The following is a 20,267-nucleotide window of genomic DNA, read 5'->3' on the forward strand; positions in this document are numbered from 1 at the left end:
AGAGTGATATTGTTAGAAAGAATTTTTATTTTGAAGAAATTCAGTTTTTTTTTTTTTTTACTTTTTATTAATCAGTGAATCCTGAAAAAAGTATCACAGGTTCCAAAAAAATATTCAGCAGCACAACTGTTTCCAACATTAATAATAACTGAGTATTAAATCATCATATTAGAATGATTTCTGAAGGATCATGTGACACTGAAATAAATAACACATAAATGCTGCAATAAAAATATATTTATTTTACTACATTAGAATTAATTGAATGTGAAAAATAAATAACTTATTTCATGTTATGACCAAACAAAATGTTTATATTTATGTTTTTATATGATACATTTTATATAACTATTATAAATTTCCCAAAATTTCCAATGAATTCCCATAAATTCACATAAATTTTCCAAATTGGAATATTTCCAAAATTCCCCAGGTTAAGTTCCTGTGGAAATGTACCGGAAACGTTCCACCCCTAATCAGAGCGCACTGCTCCAGCCGACCAATCAGAGCACATTGCTCTTTCCAGAAGGAGGGGCTTCATAGAGACAGGAACTAAACAGAGCGTTACTGACAGACTGGGAAGAGAGGAGCTGCAACAATGGAGAATATGAGGAAAATAATGCATGCAAACCTGTTCTAGTACAGCCCAAAAACAACATCAAGACTTTGAGAAAGGGCATAATAGGTCCCCTTTAAGTGGTATCATGCTAACCAGCCACATTTATCATTGCATTAATGGGGTTTGTAGTAACTCGCACTTTATTTTCTCTCCAGAATCCATTAGAATACATTACTATGGCAGCTTTGTCCAAAATATTCGCAGTGGCTACGACATACCCGTATCAGGTGGTCCGAGCCCGTCTGCAGGATCAGCACAACACGTATGATGGATTGGTGGATGTCATCCGGAGAACATGGAGGTTAGCCTGGGATTCACATGCACTTGATTTTATGTCTCTTCTGCTCATCAATGCTGCATTTATTTGATCAGAAATACAGTGAAAATTGTGAAATATTTTTACAATTTAAAATATCTGTTTTCTATGTGAATATATAGTAAAATGTAATTTATTTCTGTGATCAAAGCTGAATTTTCAGCATCATTACTCCAGTTTTCAGTGTCACATGATCCTTCAGAAATCATTCTAATATGTCCTATAATAATGTTTGTGTTTGCTCAGAAACGAGGGTCTGTTGGGGTTCTACAAAGGCATGGTGCCCAACCTGATCCGCGTCACTCCGGCCTGCTGCATAACCTTTGTGGTCTATGAGAATGTGTCCCGCTTCCTCCTGGACCGGCACCAGTGAACTGAGAACAGGCACGACTGTGACCGAACTGTCCGTCATGGAGTAGAGCCGGACCTGGGATGGGTCGTCCGTCAGCGGCAGTGTTTTGCAGCCACGGACGAGTCATGAATGTGAATGGAGAGAAATAAAACAACCCGATCCTCTCTGGAAAACTGAACTGCATGATGTCACGGAGTTCACAGTGTAATTTGTGTCATCACTGCTTCAGAAACTGCTGAATCCCTCATAATCATGAGGGATTATGTGACTTTTTCTTTTTTAAGTGGATGTAAGTTATATTCTCTTAAAGGCTGTTTGTTTTATCTAATTAAAAAGTGTAAAATCAAACAAGGTTTACACTTTTAATGAGGAGATAATGATGAATTGTGGTAACTAAATACTATAGGCCTGGGCAATGTGTGAAATAATATCCATGACATATTTGTGAAGAATTTGCTGGCAATATGAAATTAAAGGTGCTGTAGAACGTCTTTTCAAAAGATGTAATATAAATCTAAGGTGTCTCCTGAATGTGTCTGAAGTTTCAGCTCAAAATACCCCATAGATTTTTTTTAATTAATTTTTTAACTGCCTATTTTGGGGCATCATTAACTATGCAGCGATTCAGGCTGCAGCCCCTTTAAATCTCACGCTCCCTGCCCTCCCAGGCTCTCGACTATAAAACAGTGCATAAACAAAGTTCACACAGCTAATATAACCCTCAAATGGATCTTTACAAAATGTTCGTCATGTATGCTGCATGCGTGCATCGATTCCTGTGAGTATAGTATTTATTTGGATGTTTACATTTGATTCTGAATGAGTTTGATAGCACTCCGTGGCTAAAGCTAACATTACACACTGTTGGAGAGATTTATAAAGAATGAAGTTGTGTTTATGAATTATACAGACTGCAAGTGTTTAAAAATGAAAATAGCGACGGCTCTTGTCTCCGTGAATACAGTAAGAAACAATGGTAACTTTAACCATATTTAACAGTACATTAGCAACATGCTAACGAAACATTTAGAAAGACGGTTTACAAATATCACTAAAAATATCATGATATCATGGATCATGTCAGTTATTATTGCTCCATCTGCCATTTTCACTATTGTTCTTGCTTGCTTACCTAGTCTGATGATTCAGCTGTGCACAGATCCAGATGTTAATACTGGCTGCCCTTGTGTAATGCCTTGAACATGGGCTGGCATATGCAAATATTGGGGGCGTGCATATTAATGATCCCGACTGTTACGTAACAGTCAGTGTTATGTTGAGATTCGCCTGTTCTTCTGAGGTCATTTAAACAAATTAGATTTATATAAGAAGCAGGAAACAATGGAGTTTAAAACTCACTGTATGTCATTTCCATGTACTGAACTCTTGTTATTCAACTATACCGAGGTAAATTAAATTTTTGATTCTAGGGCACCTTTAAACAAACAACATAATCACAATGATTTTAAAGGGGCTATTAGCGACACTGGTGGCCGTTAAGTGAACTGCAGCCAGCGACTTGCACACGTAACTTACAAGCAGGGCGTTCACACCAGACGCGACTTGCGCGAATAAAACGCGGTATTCGCTTGAACATTGAGTTTACTCGCTTCATTAGCGCGTGAAATTCACTTGTAAAATTCGGCGTAAGCTCAATTTACTGGCTTTAGCTAGCTTGTAGTCTCAATATATCTAAAATTGACTAAAGAGCGTTTTTTACAACTTACCAGATTGTCTGACCTCCTCACTCACTCACTTTCTTTCAAGCAAGATCCTTTTTATTCCTGTTTCTGTAAAAGTACAAAGATGTATCGTACAGCGACAATGATTTTGTCCTCCATTGTTGTTTCGGATTTCTACCTCGGCTCGCTACGTCATAATATCTACGTCTCAATAATAAAATAAACAAAAATGACAGCGGTGAGAAAGCGGCAGTTCAGAAAGTATCTGATCATATCGCTGTGGACATGTTTGCAGCAGCTTTGAGATTCACCGGTATCACGTCGACGGATGAGCTCATTAAAATTACACTGTTTGATATTATAAAGTATATTTTATAAAGTTTCCTACACCCCATGAAGCCTTGCGTCAAAAGTGGGAGTGTCTAACGGTTCAGTTGACAGTCATTCAAGATTTAGCGATCCAAATTTGCGAACGTTTGGTGTTTACTTAAAGACTTAAAGAGTTAGTTCACCTAAAAATGAAAATAATGTCATTAATAACTCACCCTCATGTCGTTCTACACCCGTCAGACCTTCATTCATCTTCAGAACACAAATTAAGGTATGTGATAAAAGATGAAGGATATAAGACGAAATCCGATGGCTCAGTGAGAACAAAGAACCTCTCAAGATCCATAAAGGCACTAAAAATATATTTGAAATTTTCATGTGACTTCAGTGGTTCTATCTTAATATTATAAAGCGACAAGAACACTTTTTGTGAGCAAAAAATAAATAAATAAATAAATAACGACTTTATTCAACAATATCTGATGGCTGATTTCAAAACTGCTTCATGAAGTGATTCGAATCTCCTATCAAACGGCTAAACTGCTGAAATCACGTGACTTTGACGCTCCGATTCACTGATTCATTGATTCATTCGTAAAGCTCTGATGTGATGCGTATCGTGCTCTGGCACACACAACACATATCACATCATAAGATTAGGTTAAACAGCATTTTTTTAAAACTTTGTTGTGGAAACTGATACATTTTTATGTTTCAGGTTTCATTGATGAATAAGAAAGTTCAGCATTTATTTGAAATATAATTTTTTATTATGTCTTTCCTGGCACTTCTGATCAACTTAATGCACACTTTCTGAATTATAAGTATTAATTTCATTAAAATAATAATAAGCTTAATGCCCCCATATTTATTTATGCTATTTACTAGTATGTATTTTATTTAAATCCTATTTAAAAATCCACATTAAACATTAGGAGATTTACCGAATCTGACATTTCTGGCTCATTGCTGACATTTGTGTTAATGAGCTCAATTCGTGGCCTAAAAATTTGTTATGCTCATAGGTTAATAACCAGCACTCTTTAAAGAACATGTACCCAAAGTTAAGAATTGTTTAAAAAAAAAAAAAACTTTATTGACATTTAGAAAATATCCAATAAAATGTATTCAGAGTTTTTACAGTACATGTCCAGACTTAAAGGATTACTTCACTTTCAAATTAAAAGTTCCTGATAATTTACTCACCCCCATGTCATCCAAGATGTTCATGTCTTTCTTTCTTCAGTCGAAAAGAAATGAAGGTTTTTGATAAAAACATTCCAGGACGGTTGGAGGTCAAAATTACAGTTTACAGCGATCCCAGACGAGAAATAAGCATCTTATCTAGAGAAACCATCACTCATTTTCTAAAAAAAATAAAATAAAAATTTTAGTAGACACTGCTAAGTGTATTACTGCCCTCCACAGGTCAAAGTTTGAAGTAAATGTTTTATACTTGCACTAGCATATTGAATATGACAATTTAGTTCAAACTTTGACCTGTGGAGGGCAGTAATACACTTAGCAGTGTCTATACTGCTGGAATTCAAATAGAGAAGAAGAGAGCTAGAGATGAGCACTTATGGTTAAAACATAATTTTTTTTATTATTTTTTTTTTAGAAAATGAGTGATGGTTTCTCTAGATACTGAATACCCTTAGAAGACCTTTATTTCTTATCTGGGATCGCTGTAAACTGTAATTTGACCTTCAACCGTCTGGAGTCCAGTGAAGTCCACTATATGGAGAATAATCCTGGAATTCTTTTCTTTTGAACATCTTGGATGACATGGGGGTGAGTAAATTATCAGGAAATTTTCATTTGAAAGTGAACTAATCCTTTAAACTGTTCAATATGAGGCTCGACTAGAAAACTTACTTTTGCATCAAAAGAACAACATTTAATTTAACAGAATATTTTTCATCTCACTTTTGATCAATTTAATGCATCCTCGCTAAATAAAAATATAAATTTCTTACTTTTGAATGGTAATGCATTACATTACAGACATTTATTTAAGTGAGAAACCACAATTTTCGATGCAGTAAGTGTGTTTGATGGTGGAAGACTCAGTGATGATCTCAGCTGCTCACAGGAAGCTCTTCTATGATCACCCGGGAAACAGAATTCCATCCGGTGGAAGCGTCTCCGTGCGGATAGTCGCCACAGGTTCCCACCCAGATCGCAACATCCACCAGACCTCTCCGAACTCCTTCACACAAACCTTCAACTGAAACCAGCAGATGGTGTGTTAGTCCGACCATTCTACTCTAGATGACCATCTCTGACTTAAAAACTATTAGACAAACAGAGATAAACACATGCTTTATTGCACCTGCGGAGAAAAGACAAATTTCGAGATACCCTTATCTGCTGTAATTAATCCATGCAGAGCAATTTGCAGTGTTTAGAGCCACAAAACATGCAAACGAGCAGTTTCTCGGCCCTGACCTGATGTGGTTCTGTGTATGTTGATGGTGGAGTTGAATTCTGGACTGCCCTGATCCAGGTAAATGATGGACTCTACAGGCAGCGGAGCGGCACATTCTGCCCCATTAAAAGTGAAGTACCAGCGCTGGCAACAAGCCGTCTTACACTTCAGCCTGAGCGAGCCACTGAACAGCACACGCAGAGCACTGTCCGCACGCTGCTTAGTGAACGTACACTCCTGAGGAGGAACACAGGAGGAGCGGATGAAGAACAGCTGCTCTAAACAATACTGGAGAAAAGATACCGCAGTATGATGATGCTGTAAGATTACTACTATAGTACTGTCACTGGACTGAATGATTACCAAGGTCTTCCCACACCTTCCTATCACTTTCCATACATTAGGATTATTAAAATCATTCTATAGAAATTGCACTCATAGAGAGCATGAAAAATATTCCAGAAATGAACAAATCTTCCAATTTTTAGATTTTTTAAGGCTTTCCAAGCTTGAAAAAATTCATTTTAAATAGCAATTGGTTCCCTAATTCTAATTCATGTTAACAATGTGTTAAAACATGCTAGCAACATGCTAATTCATCTTAGCAACGTGTTAAAACATGGAATCAACATGCCAATTCATGTTAACAATGTGGTAAAACATGCTAACAACATGCTAATTAATGTTAGCAATGTGTTAAAACATGTTAACAAAACATGCTAATTAATGTTAGCAAACACATTAAGACATGCTAACAACATGTTTATTCATGTTAGCAAAACATGCTAAAACGTGTTATCAACATGCCAATTCATGTTAACAATGTGGTACAACATGTTAGCAACATACTAATTCATGTTAGGATTATGTTAGCAAAAATGTGACAAATCATGTTAGCAAAACATGCTAATTTCTGTTAGCATCATGTTAAAAGATGTTAACAAAATGCTAGATCATGTTAGGATCATGTTAGCAATGTGACAAATCATGTTAGCAAACATGCTAATTTATCCTAACAACATGTTAATTCATGTTAGCAATGTGGTAAAAAATGCTACCAACATGCTAATTAATGTTAACAACATGTTAAAATATGGAATCAACATGCCAATTCATGTTAACAATGTGGTAAAACATGCTAGCAACATGCTAATTAATGTTACCAATGTGTTAAAACATGTTAACAAAACATGCTAATTCATGTTATCAAACACATTAAGACATGCTAACAACATGTTTATTCATGTTAGCAAAACATGCTAAAACATGTTATCAACATGCCAATTCATGTTAACAATGTGGTACAACATGTTACCAACATGCTAATTCATGTTAGGATTATGTTAGCAAAAATGTGACAAATCATGTTAGCAAAAATGCTAATTTAGGTTAGCATCATGTTAAAACATGTTAACAAAATGCTAGTTCATGTTAGGATCATGTTAGCAATGTGACAAATCATGTTAGCAAACATGCAAATTAATGCTAACAATATGTTAATTCATGTTAGCAATGTGGTTAAAAATGCTACCAACATGCTAATTAATGCTGGCAACATGATAAAACATGGAATCGACATGCCAATTCATGTTAACAATATGGTAAAACATGCTAACAACATGCTAATTAATGTTAGCAATGTGTTAAAACATGTTAACAAAACATGCTAATTCATGTTAGCAAACACATTAAGACATGCTAACAACATGTTTATTCATGTTAGCAAAACATGCTAAAACATGTTATCAACATGCCAATTCATGTTAAAAATGTGGTACAACATGTTAGCAAAATGCTAATTCATGTTAGGATTATGTTAGCAAAAATGTGACAAATCATGTTAGCAAAAATGCTAATTTAGGTTAGCATCATGTTAAAACATGTTAACAAAATGCTAGTTCATGTTAGGATCATGTTAGCAATGTGACAAATCATGTTAGCAAACATGATAATTAATGCTAACAACATGTTAATTCATGTTAGCAATGTGGTTAAAAATGCTACCAACATGCTAATTAATGTTAGCAACATGATAAAACATGGAATCGACATGCCAATTCATGTTAACAATATGGTAAAACATGCTAACAACATGCTAATTAATGTTAGCAATGTGTTAAAACATGTTAACAAAACATGCTAATTCATGTTAGCAAACACATTAAGACATGCTAACAACATGTTTATTCATGTTAGCAAAACATGCTAAAACATGTTATCAACATGCCAATTCATGTTAACAATGTGGTACAACATGTTAGTAACATGCTAATTCATGTTAGGATTATGTTAGCAAAAATGTGACAAATCATGTTAGCAAAAATGCTCATTTAGGTTAGCATCATGTTAAAACATGTTAACAAAATGCTAGTTCATGTTAGGATGATGTTACCAATGTGACAAATCATGTTAGCAAACATGCTAATTTATGCTAACAATATGTTAATTCATGATAGCAACGTGTTAAAACATGGTATCAACATGTCAATTCATGTTAACAATGTGGTAAAACATGTTAGCAAAATGCTAATTCATGTAAGGATTATGTTAGCAAATGTGACAAATCATGTTAGCAAACATGCTAATTTATGTTAGCATCATGTTAAAACATGTTAGCAAATTGCAAGTTCATGTTAGGATCATGTTAGCACTGTGACAAATCATGTTTGCAAACATGCTAATTTATGCTAACAACATGTTAAAACATGTTACCAAAAATGATAATTCATGTTAACAATGTGATAAAAAATGTTAACATGTTAATTCATGATAGCAACACATTAAGACATGCTAACAACATGTTCATTCATGTTAGCTACGTGTTAAAACATGGTATCCAAATGCCAATTCATGTTAACAATGTGATAAAACATGCTAGCTAAATGCTAATTAATGCTAGCAATGTGTTAAAACATGTTTACAGAATGTTGGCATGTTAGCTACATGTTAAAACACGGTATCTAAATGCCAATTCATGTTAGAATCATGTTAGCAAACATGCTAATTTATGTTAGCATCATGTTAAAACATGTTAGCAAACATGCTAGTTCATGTTAGGATCATGATAGCACTGTGACAAATCATGTTTGCAAACATGCTAATTTATGCTAACAACATGCTAAAACATGTTAGCAAAAATGCTAATTCATGTTAACAATGTGTTAAAAAATGTTAACATGTTAATTTATGATAGCAACACATTAAGACATGCTAACATGTTAATTCATGTTAGCTACGTGTTAAAACATGGTATTCAAATGCCAATTCATGTTAACAGTGTGATAAAACATACTAGCAAAATGCTAATTAATGCTAACAATGTGTTAAAACATTGTTAGCATAAATTAGCATGTTTGCAAACATGATTTGTCACAGTGCTAACATGATCCTAACATGAACTAGCATGTTTGCTAACATGTAGGTTAGCTACATGTTAAAACATGGTATCCACATGCCAATTCATGTTAACAATGTGATAAAAAATGCTAGCAACATGCTAATTCATGCTAGCAATGTGCTAAAACATGTTAACAGAACATGCAAATTCAACATGTTAAGACATGCTAACAAAACATGCTAATTCATGTTAGAATCATGCTAGCAATGTGATAAATTATGTTAACAACATGCTGATTTGTGCTTTAATTTGAATTTAACTTAGTAATTGTGTGGTTTTTTTTTCCATTTTCTGTATTAGTTGTTTTAAAATGTCTATATAATTTTTTTTTATTATTATTATTTTAGTACATCAAGTTCAACTAAATTAATGAATAAGAGAGATGTTGCTTTGGCAACTAGATTAAATAAAATAAGGTTTTTAAATTTTATTTTAACAAATAATTTATTTTTATTTTTTGTTAACTATAATAAGTTGAAGTACTAAAATTACTTAAATAAAAAATAATTCAAGCTATATAGAAATACTTAAAAACAAATAATAATTATAATGACAAACTCAAATTAACAAGAAAACGGAAAATATTAAAATAAGAGCCCATTTCTTGCTCTTTTGGACATGAATCATGGTATTCCAGTGTCTTTCATCTTCAGCTCTTACTGTGATTTTGCCCAGGTCAATGCCGTAGTTGAGAGAGTTCCAGGCGCACTGCTTATAGTTGGGCTTCCACGGCTCTTCAAACCTCTCTGTCACACAATCGCCCTTCTGCCCTTTCGCACCTTCCCGGCCTGGAATGCCCGGAGTGCCTGGGATTCCGTTCACTCCTGGATTCCCTTCCCTTCCCGGGGGGCCTGCCGGACCCTGGAGGCAGCTGGAATACTGAAACAGACAGGATTCAGCAGGCATGATATTATATTAAACAGCATATTTGGACCGGCTGTACAAGGTATTAACAATCTCATCCAACTCGAGTAGGTGTAATGCGTCTGGAATGAGTCTGTGGTTACTGATGAAAATACCACGCTAAGGCTAATACTCACTGCTGTGCCACTTCTGCACAATATTACTAAAGGACATGGAGAGGAAGCTGCCCGCATAAAGATTCAGGTCATTATTACTGAGATTCATTATCTACTTCCTTCTTTGATTACACTTGTTCATAGATAAACGGGCATTCAGCATCGCCACCCACACAGTATGGCAAACGTGTCTTGATTTAGATGCTACAAGAATTGTGTTCAACTATTAATGCATGATAGTGTTTCAGTAGACAAGATAGCCACTTACTGTGTATTAATGATGCACTGTAAAAACATCTCAACTCATTATGTTGGCTTGACAGAGTTCAACATATTGATCTAGTGTTTAAGCTTCTTCTTCTGAGACTAAATTTAAATAGTATCTCCTCCTAGGGCTTTAGAGCTACAACCACCAAACTCAGCTCTGACATCTTTTCTAACTCATCCCACTTACGATTTGCGAAAAATGGGTGATCAAAACTTTGAAAAGTCCCACAGACTTTCATTGAGGGGGTCAAAACGTTTTAAGCTTCATCCACCAAGTATCTATCACTACCAAAGCCTAGCACTTAGCTTAGGACATGGTAGCAGTGTGCTAATTCATGCTGGCAACATGCTAAAACTTGCTAGCAATGTGTGAAAACTAAGATCATGCTAACAACATCTTAAAATCATGCTAGCAACATGATAAAACATGCTAGGATCATGTTAGTAACATGTTAACAACATGTTAATTCATGTTAGCAATGTGTTAAAACTTGCTATCAGCATGACAATTCATGTTAACAATGTGCTAAAACATGCTAGCATCATGTTAAAACATGTTAGTAACATGCTAATTTGTGCTAGCAGTGTGCAAAACAATGTGCTATCTACATGCTAATTAATGTTAAGAAGGTGTTAAAACATGGTGGCGACCTGTTAATTCATGTTAGCAATATAACAAAACATGCTGATTCATGTTCATTATGTTAAAAGATGTTAGTGTCATATTAACGCATGTGTCAAAACATGCTAGCAATATGCCAATTCATGTTTACAACATGCTAATTAATGCTAAAACTTGCTAGCAAAATGGTGAATCATGCTTCAAAGTGTTGTTAACAATGTGTTAAAATATGTTAGTGACTTGTGTGTAAGTGTGTTACAACATGTTTCCAACATTTTATTGACTTAAACTTTATATCTCGCAATTCTGACTTCATATCTCGCAATTCTAACTTTATATCTCACAATTCTGACTTTGTATCACAAAATTCTGACTTTATATCTCACAATTCTGACTTTGTATCACAAAATTCTGACTTTATATCTCGCAATTCTGACTTCATATCTCGCAACTCTGACTTTATATCTCACAATTCTGACTTTTTATATCTCACAATTCTGACTTTATATCTCACAATTCTGACTTTTTATATCTCACAATTCTGACTTTATATCTCAAAATTCTGACTTTATAACTCACAATTCTGACTTTATATCTCGCAATTCTGACTTTATATCACACAATTCTGACTTTATAACTCACAATTCTGACTTTATATCTCACAATTCTGACTTTATATCTCGCAATTCTGACTTTATATCACACAATTCTGACTTTATAACTCACAATTCTGACTTTATATCTCACAATTCTGACTTTTTATATCTCACAATTCTGACTTTATATCTCAAAATTCTGACTTTATATCTCACAATTCTGACTTTATATCTCGCAATTCTGACTTTATAACTCACAATTCTGACTTTATATCTCAAAATTCTGACTTTATAACTCACAATTCTGACTTTATATCTCGCAATTCTGACTTTATATCACACAATTCTGACTTTATAACTCACAATTCTGACTTTATATCTCACAATTCTGACTTTATATCTCGCAATTCTGACTTTATATCACACAATTCTGACTTTATAACTCACAATTCTGACTTTATATCTCACAATTCTGACTTTTTATATCTCACAATTCTGACTTTATATCTCAAAATTCTGACTTTATATCTCACAATTCTGACTTTATATCTCGCAATTCTGACTTTATAACTCACAATTCTGACTTTATATCTCACAATTCTGACTTTATATCTCACAATTCTGACTTTATATCTCGCAATTCTGACTTTATATCTCACAATTCTGACTTTATATCTCACAATTCTGACTTTATATCTCGCAATTCTGACTTTATATCTCACAATTATGACTTTATATCTCACAATTCTGACTTTATATCTCACAATTCTGACTTTATATCTCACAATTCTGACTTTACATCACACAATTCTGACTTTATATCTCACAATTCTGACTTTATATCTCACAATTCTGACTTTATATCTCACAATTCTGACTTTATATCTCACAATTCTGACTTTACATCACACAATTCTGACTTTATATCTCACAATTCTGACTTTATATCTCACAATTCTGACTTTATATCTCACAATTCTGACTTTATAACTCACAATTCTGACTTTATATCTCGCAATTCTGACTTTACAACTCGCAATTCTGACTTTACATCTCACAATTCTGACTTTATATCTCGCAATTCTGACTTTACATCTCGCAATTCTGACTTTACATCTCGCAATTCTGACTTTACATCTCGCAATTCTGACTTTACATCTCGCAATTCTGACTTTACATCACACAATTCTGACTTTATATCTCACAATTCTGACTTTATATCTCACAATTCTGACTTTACATCTCGCAATTCTGACTTTACATCTCACAATTCTGACTTTACATCTCGCAATTCTGACTTTATATCTCAAAATTCTGACTTTATATCTCACAATTCTGACTTTATATCTCGCAATTCTGACTTTATATCTCGCAATTCTGACTTTATATCTCGCAATTCTGACTTTATATCTCAAAATTCTGACTTTATATCTCACAATTCTGACTTTATATCTCACAATTCTGACTTTATATCTCGCAATTCTGACTTTATATCTCGCAATTCTGACTTTATATCTCGCAATTCTGACTTTATATCTCGCAATTCTGACTTTATAACTCGCAATTCTGACTTTATATCTCGCAATTCTGACTTTACATCACACAATTTTGACTTTATATCTCGCAATTCTGACTTTATATCTCGCAATTCTGACTTTACATCACACAATTTTGACTTTATATCTCGCAATTCTGACTTTATAACTCGCAATTCTGACTTTACATCACACAATTCTGACTTTACATCACACAATTCTGACTTTATATCTCGCAATTCTGACTTTATATCTCGCAATTCTGACTTTATATCTCGCAATTCTGACTTTACATCACACAATTTTGACTTTATATCTCGCAATTCTGACTTTATATCTCACAATTCTGACTTTATATCTCACAATTCTGACTTTATATCTCACAATTCTGACTTTAAATCTCACAATTCTGACTTTATAACTCGCAATTCTGACTTTATAACTCGCAATTCTGACTTTATATCTCGCAATTCTGACTTTATATCTCGCAATTCTGAGTTTATAACTCGCAATTCTGACTTTATAACTCGCAATTCTGACTTTATATCTCGCAATTCTGACTTTATATCTCGCAATTCTGACTTTATATCTCGCAATTCTGACTTTATATCTCGCAATTCTGACTTTATAACTCGCAATTCTGACTTTATATCTCGCAATTCTGACTTTATAACTCGCAATTCTGACTTTATAACTCGCAATTCTGACTTTATATCTCGCAATTCTGACTTTATATCTCGCAATTCTGACTTTATATCTCGCAATTCTGACTTTATAACTCGCAATTCTGACTTTATATCTCGCAATTCTGACTTTATATCTCGCAATTCTGACTTTATAACTCGCAATTCTGACTTTATATCTCGCAATTCTGACTTTATATCTCGCAATTCTGACTTTATATCTCGCAATTCTGACTTTATAACTCGGAATTCTGACTTTATATCTCGCAATTCTGACTTTACATCACACAATTCTGACTTTATATCTCACAATTCTGACTTTACATCACACAATTCTGACTTTATATCTCACAATTCTGACTTTATATCTCACAATTCTGACTTTATATCTCACAATTCTGACTTTATATCTCACAATTCTGACTTTATAACTCGCAATTGCGAGAAAAAAGTCAGAATTGTGAGATAAAAAGTCGCAATTACCTTTTTTATTTTTTATTTCATGGCAGAAACAAGCTTCCACACATAACACATAACAGTAACTGTAAAATATGTATTTTAGCTACTAACACTCAAGGAACGTTATGCAAGGAACGTTTGATCTTCTATACCAGGACTGAAAAACAACTTATTAATGCTGCAGAGCCAACGTGAGCAAAAAAAAAAAAAAGGCATTTTAATGAACAGTTGCTCAGGGGGTGTAGACTAATGCCACTGCCACTGATAGATGGGAAAGCTATAGCCAAAATGCCAGGTGGAACAACCAGCGGTCTCTCCGATCATGCAGAAAAAGCGCATGCATAATAGGCTGTTTAGAGTTTTGTGTGAATGTTCGTGCATTAGCGAGGCAGTGACACACCAAACATTTACATCTCAATAAGGCGGCGGCAGGGTCGAATATGAAGCAATGAACAACACGCGACTCTGAGCGCAGGAGGTCTGGCTTCACCATTAAGCAGCTCCGCTGTCACCTGAGTCTCTCCTGCAAGAGTAATGCAGCTTCTAATCAGCATGCCTGCGAGCAGAGAGCTGTGGAAATAAGGGCCCTTAAATAGGTAATAAATCTTCACGATACAGGCCATGGGCAAGCCAGGAAGTGAAATGTATTCATATTCATAAGCTTGCTGTGCCGTGGCCGTGCTCAAGCCTTCAGTGCGTCTGGCTCCGCTGCTTTTTATTGACAGAACACACCTGAGTGTCCCGCAAACAAAGCCTTCCAACTCAAGGAACATAATTTTCCTCGGTGGCTGGTCATGCCAGCTTCATTAGTGATGCTTCCCTGACCGGCCTGAATGAGAAATTCACCCTCCATATAATCTACCCACCGCGAGCAAATTCAGAAGGATTACCACTTCTGTTTTTCATTACAATGATGAATCTAGTGGAATGCTGAGCTGATACAATCATTTACAATAAAACACTTTTTGGTGATCGCCTAGCTCTGATCCAGGAGGGAAGACATTTTTTCCAGTCCATGATCAATAGAGCTCTTGATTTGTTTTATTGCGCTGATTACAGTTTATGATAAACCATACTAACTTATTTATCATAGCCTGGAACGTACAGGCTGAAATAAAGCATTACTAACAATTCATGTCAACTATGTGTGTTAAAACATGTTAACAAAAAGCTAATTCATGTTTGCATCATGTTAAAACATGTTAGCAATGTGCTAAAATGCTAACAATAGGCTAATTCATGCTAGGTCCATGCTAGCAATGTGCTAATTCAATGCTAACAACATAAAAAATGTTAACATGCTAATTCATCCTAGCAACATGCTAATTCATGTTAGTAAAATTCTAAAACATGCTACGGTCATGCTAGGAAAGTGCTTATCATGCTACCAACATGCACATGCTAATTAATGATGTGATCAAGTTATCACATTAGCTAATTTGTGTTAAAACATGCTAACAACATGCCAATTAATGCTAACAATGTGTTAAAAATCATAGCAAAATGTACATGTTAATTAATGAGTTATTAAGTTAATTATTGACAAAACATTTAAGCAACATGTTAATTCATGCTAACAATATGCTAAAAATTATAACAATATGCTAATTCATGCTGTTAACATGAATTAGTAAAAACTAATTCATGTTAACAGCATGCTAAAAAATGTCCGCAACAGATTAATTCATGTTAGCAATGTGTTAAAAATGCTAGCAACATGCTAATTCTTGCTAGCAATGTGGTGAAACATGTTAGCAAAAAAAATGCTAATTAATGTGAGTACTGTGCTAAAACATGCTAGGGTCATGTTATCAATGTGCTAAAACATGTTAGCAAAATATGCACATGCTAATTAATGCTATCATGGATCATGATAGCATGTGATCTAATTTGTGCCGAAACAAGCTAGCAAAATGTTCATTCATGCTAGCAACATGCTAAAACATGTTAGTATGCTAATTCAGTCAAGCTCTAATATGCTAATGTCTGCTATACCACTGAGAATTGCAATGGATATATACTGGCATTGTGTTTTGAATTGTAGTTAGACATATTCTGGATCTCAACAAAGCACGAAATACATGGATAGAGTATGTTTCAGGCCTTAAGAGTTCAATCACATCTCCACAGTCTTAAACATGATTCACCACCTCGTAGAACGAATAACTTTGTATCCACTGAGTCTTATCATGTCTTGTTGTAGCTGGAGATCTGGGATATCAGACACACATGGCTTGCCGGTTTTGTCTGGACTATTCAAAGTTCAACTTTGTTACTTAGTAATAAAAATGCAGATGGTTCCACTGGCAAGATTGTTGAATAAAATTATGCAAAAGATGAATATCAAATTCGTCTTGAATCGGACCTCGGGAGATTTCGAAGCAATCAAGGGATGAAATGAGGCAAAGAATTTTTAACAGCTAACAGCTGTAAATTCAATTGACTTTGATGACGAGAGACAGAGACTGTGTTCAGAATGGAATACTACTGCATACTATTCAAAAAATATGTGAAAATTAACGTATTATGCAGTGATAAACTATAATATGTCACATGACCTCATGACATTAGCGTTATTAGCATTTTAGTGATACTATTTTGAAGTTTTAATCCAATTAAGTACTAAAAAAAATTATAAATCTGCAGCTAAACGTCAAGTTGGCATGAAATGGAAATTTCTTCTCTATCGTGCTGTATATGCAGGTAAAAAACGCTTCTCAAACAAGAACAAATGTAGGGCGGGGCTTGATTTTGTCCGTGGGGAATTGATTGGATGGTTGTGGTTTGCTATTAGTGGATCTCATGTTTCAGAAACAGTTGGTCTGCAACAATTGCTAATAGCTAAACAGACTAACCTGTTTTGATAGATGAAAACTAAGTTCTGTAAGTGTCGTTTCTCCCACCGGAGAGTTTCTAACCGTTTCCTGCGCACTCTTTAGAAGCAGTTCACACAGTTTAAACAGTTTTGTCACATCCTTTTTAGGATCATCCTGTGACTCATATTCTTCTCGCATCTGCAAAAATGAATCTGGCATTGTTCAATATTGGCAAAGGATTTAGTCATTAAGAAAAACTTCCACTGTCTGCAGGAAATCAGTTATAATATTGATTCTTTTTAGGAGACAGAATCAGTCAGCGTAGCCAATTATTTTATAGTCGCTCATACATACAGAAGAATCTGATGATTTGATGACCTCTTTCACACAATAAAGCCAAGATCTTCTTCAAAGATAAACTGGTAAGACTTTACTTAAATGGGATCTATAATGCCCCTTTCACAAGATGTAATAAAGTCTCTGGTGTCTCCAGAATGTGTCTGTGAAGTTTCAGCTCAAAATACCCCACAGATCATTTATTATAGCTTGTCAAATTTGACCTTATTTTGGTATGAGCAAAAACACGCCGTTTTTGTGTGTGTCCCTGTAAATGCAAATGAGCTGCTGCTCCCGCCCCCTTTTCCAGAAGAGGGCGGAGCTTTAACAGCTCAACAACAACAAAGCTGGAGAATCTCACGCAGCCAAAATGAGGAAAGTGTTCAGCCTTACATTGTTCAAACTGATGGAAAGACTCAGGAAGAAGTTACAACTTTTAGACGTTTCTGAATGGTTAGTGGATAAATTGATGTAGTTGCTGTGGAGTTGATTCAACTCATCCACTAGCATGTGCCGTCATGTTCATCTTTTGTGTTGAATTGACCCTCGTTTGGCGTAAAATGACGGCATGTCAACAACACTCGACTACAACAACTCTTCCTCTTCTCTAAAGCAGCCCAACATGGCCCCGCCCCCTTTGTTGTGTGTTCTTGGGGGTGGGGTTTATGTAAATTTTAGTGTTTGTGATGTCACCAACCTGGGAAGAAGCTCGTTGTAGTTCCTACCAGCCGTTTGTTGTAGTTGAATTATTTAAAAGAAAATATCTCTCTTTGCATTGAACTTTGAGCGTCGTAACTTTGCAGATGTTGTTTATGATCAAACAGCAACATTACACACTAACTAAAGTTAAAAAAAAAAAAGTGAAATCATAATCAAACCCCCCTTTAAATCCTTTATATATAATGCATTATAAAAGTATTTTAATTAATTAATTGTTAATGATCTCATGAATAAATGTAAGCACAGTTATAATATTATCTATTACTCGAACACACCTTTAGAAAGTATAATGCATTAAAACACACGACAAACAACCAATTTCAGATGCAACAAGGAATCTGCAAATATTATAATGCATTTTAACTTTGGTTACAATTATTTATGAAAAGATTATAACGTACATTATGAATACCTTTATAATGCATTATATTTAAAGACTTGAAGTGTTATTGAATGTATACGTAAGACAAAGCATGAAATCTCTTTAATATCTCAATTATTTGTCCTTGCGAATGTAGAGAAAATTAAAACTAACTGCTTCTCAGAGGTTTGAAAATCTCACATTTCTCCTCTAGAGGTTGAGAAGAGATCTCAAACCGTGCAAACAAAGTTTGCAATCAAAAGTCAGTGATCTCAGACGTTCTTATTATTCTAAGAACGAATGATCTGAGCTGCTGTGCTCCACTTTACAAAAATCAGCATTTGACTGGAATTTTAGCACAAATATCTTAATTAAGTGAAACATAATTATGTTTCCGGAGTGCAACCTGAGCAATTAAAGTTTTCTTTGGATTTAAATGCATTGCAAAAATACACAAACAATAATGAACTTATTTTGTGGCAGAAATAATACAATAAGTACTTAAAAGTCTTACTTTCTCCATGTAGTCAACATCCTTATGGCGCAGACCTCTGGTTTTTGATTTCTCTGCTTCGCAACATGTAAATAATAAGCAGGAGATGATCAATACTGGTGTCTTGAAGTATCCCATATCTGAGCCGAGTGGTTAGAGAGGACAAGGCTTCTTACATCTGTCGAGCTCGAGAGGGAGAGAGAGAGAGATGGAGGTGGGGCTGATGTCTGATGTGATCTCTCTCCAGGGACCAATTATTCCCAGACCGCCGGTGAAACTTCCCTCTACATGTAGAATCGGAATATAATGGGTTATGATGTGACATAAAACAAGAATCAATATTTCTGATGGTCTGAACAGTGGAGCCAACTGATGTTTTGCACAGGTGAGATGATGACTTTTGACCTTTTCTCCCTTGTCCAATTATGCTTTTTGTTAGCAATTTGAGGAACAGCTGAAAATGTGTTGGATTTAAAGGGACAGTTCACCCACAGATGATAACTCTAGTCATTCTAAGCCTGGCTAAACAGAATCTTGCTTAACGTTTCACATTTACCCGGGGTTAACAATTAATCCTGGGTGTTCATGAGTGCCGTTTCACACTGTACACTCCAAAACCCTGGGTTAATGTCCTTATTTGCATATTTGAGGTGTCAGTGTCATTGATTGGACGACCTGTTTACAGCATCTCATATTACACACCGCAGTCTGTGCTATCAAATGTGTTTTCTCAATGGACTTATAAAGGTGAGAATGGAACAATCTTTTCTTTAATTGACACGTTTTCTGTCGCCGTTTGTAATTTTTCCTATCAAACACTGAAATAAAAGCCTTTATTTGCTGAAAATAATGAAGACAAAATAAATAAATAAATAAAAATAAACACGAGATTAAATACTTAAAGGGATAATTCACCCAAAAACAACATTTAAATCTCAAATTTGCATACATTCAAATGTGCCATGCATGCAAATGAGGTTCAAATTTCAGTTTTTGGATGAATTATTCCTCTATTCAAATAATTGCAGGTTGATTTTTTTATGTATGCCGAGTGTCTCTGATGCGATGCACACAACATTAGCACTTTAACATTCTTATTTTATTATCAGATATTGGTCTTAAAATAACTTTGGATGTTCTCCCAAGATAGTCTAATCTCCTGATAATCGAAACCGGCCCGCTATAAAAAGATCCCGTTATTATAGTGCTGGGAGTTTTCAAACCCCTAAAGGA

General features: G+C 34.8%; 2 protein-coding genes across 3 annotated transcripts in view; one reads left to right on the forward strand and one right to left on the reverse strand.

The window, feature by feature from the left end:
* The window catches only part of slc25a32b (solute carrier family 25 member 32b), a 7,869-nt gene extending 5,978 nt beyond the window's left edge, over nt 1–1,891 (forward strand). Inside the window, exons 7-8 of one of the 2 annotated variants that reach the window (XM_067398037.1) lie at nt 775–920; nt 1,182–1,891. In XM_067398037.1, coding sequence (XP_067254138.1) covers nt 775–920; nt 1,182–1,308 — 273 coding nt within the window. In that variant the 3' untranslated portion in view covers nt 1,309–1,891. Of the gene's footprint in view, nt 1–433; nt 921–1,181 lie in introns of those variants that run through there. The other variant, XM_067398045.1, reaches the window with a different exon arrangement.
* A 3,411-nt stretch (nt 1,892–5,302) lies between these two features.
* cthrc1b (collagen triple helix repeat containing 1b) lies at nt 5,303–19,172 on the reverse strand. Its single transcript, XM_067398061.1, has 4 exons — nt 19,056–19,172; nt 9,788–10,006; nt 5,751–5,967; nt 5,303–5,529 (listed from the first exon to the last, which is right to left on the reverse strand). The coding sequence occupies exons 1-4, from the start codon at nt 19,170–19,172 to the stop codon at nt 5,381–5,383; spliced, it is 702 nt and encodes a 233-aa protein (XP_067254162.1). The 3' UTR covers nt 5,303–5,380.
* Between the last annotated feature and the right edge of the window lie 1,095 nt (nt 19,173–20,267).

Source organism: Chanodichthys erythropterus, chromosome 2 (assembly GCF_024489055.1).
Source record: "Chanodichthys erythropterus isolate Z2021 chromosome 2, ASM2448905v1, whole genome shotgun sequence".
NCBI classification, from domain to species: Eukaryota; Metazoa; Chordata; class Actinopteri; order Cypriniformes; family Xenocyprididae; genus Chanodichthys; species Chanodichthys erythropterus.

Coding starts and splice junctions, on each gene's coding strand:
- cthrc1b (XM_067398061.1), bottom strand. CDS start 19,172: ATGGGATACTTCAAGACACCAGTATTGATCATCTCCTGCTTATTATTT. Junction 10,007..19,055: donor ATGTTGACTACATGGAGAAA/GTAAGACTTTTA, acceptor TGTCTGTTTCAG/TATTCCAGCTGCCTCCAGGG. Junction 5,530..5,750: donor CATACACAGAACCACATCAG/GTCAGGGCCGAG, acceptor TGCTGGTTTCAG/TTGAAGGTTTGTGTGAAGGA.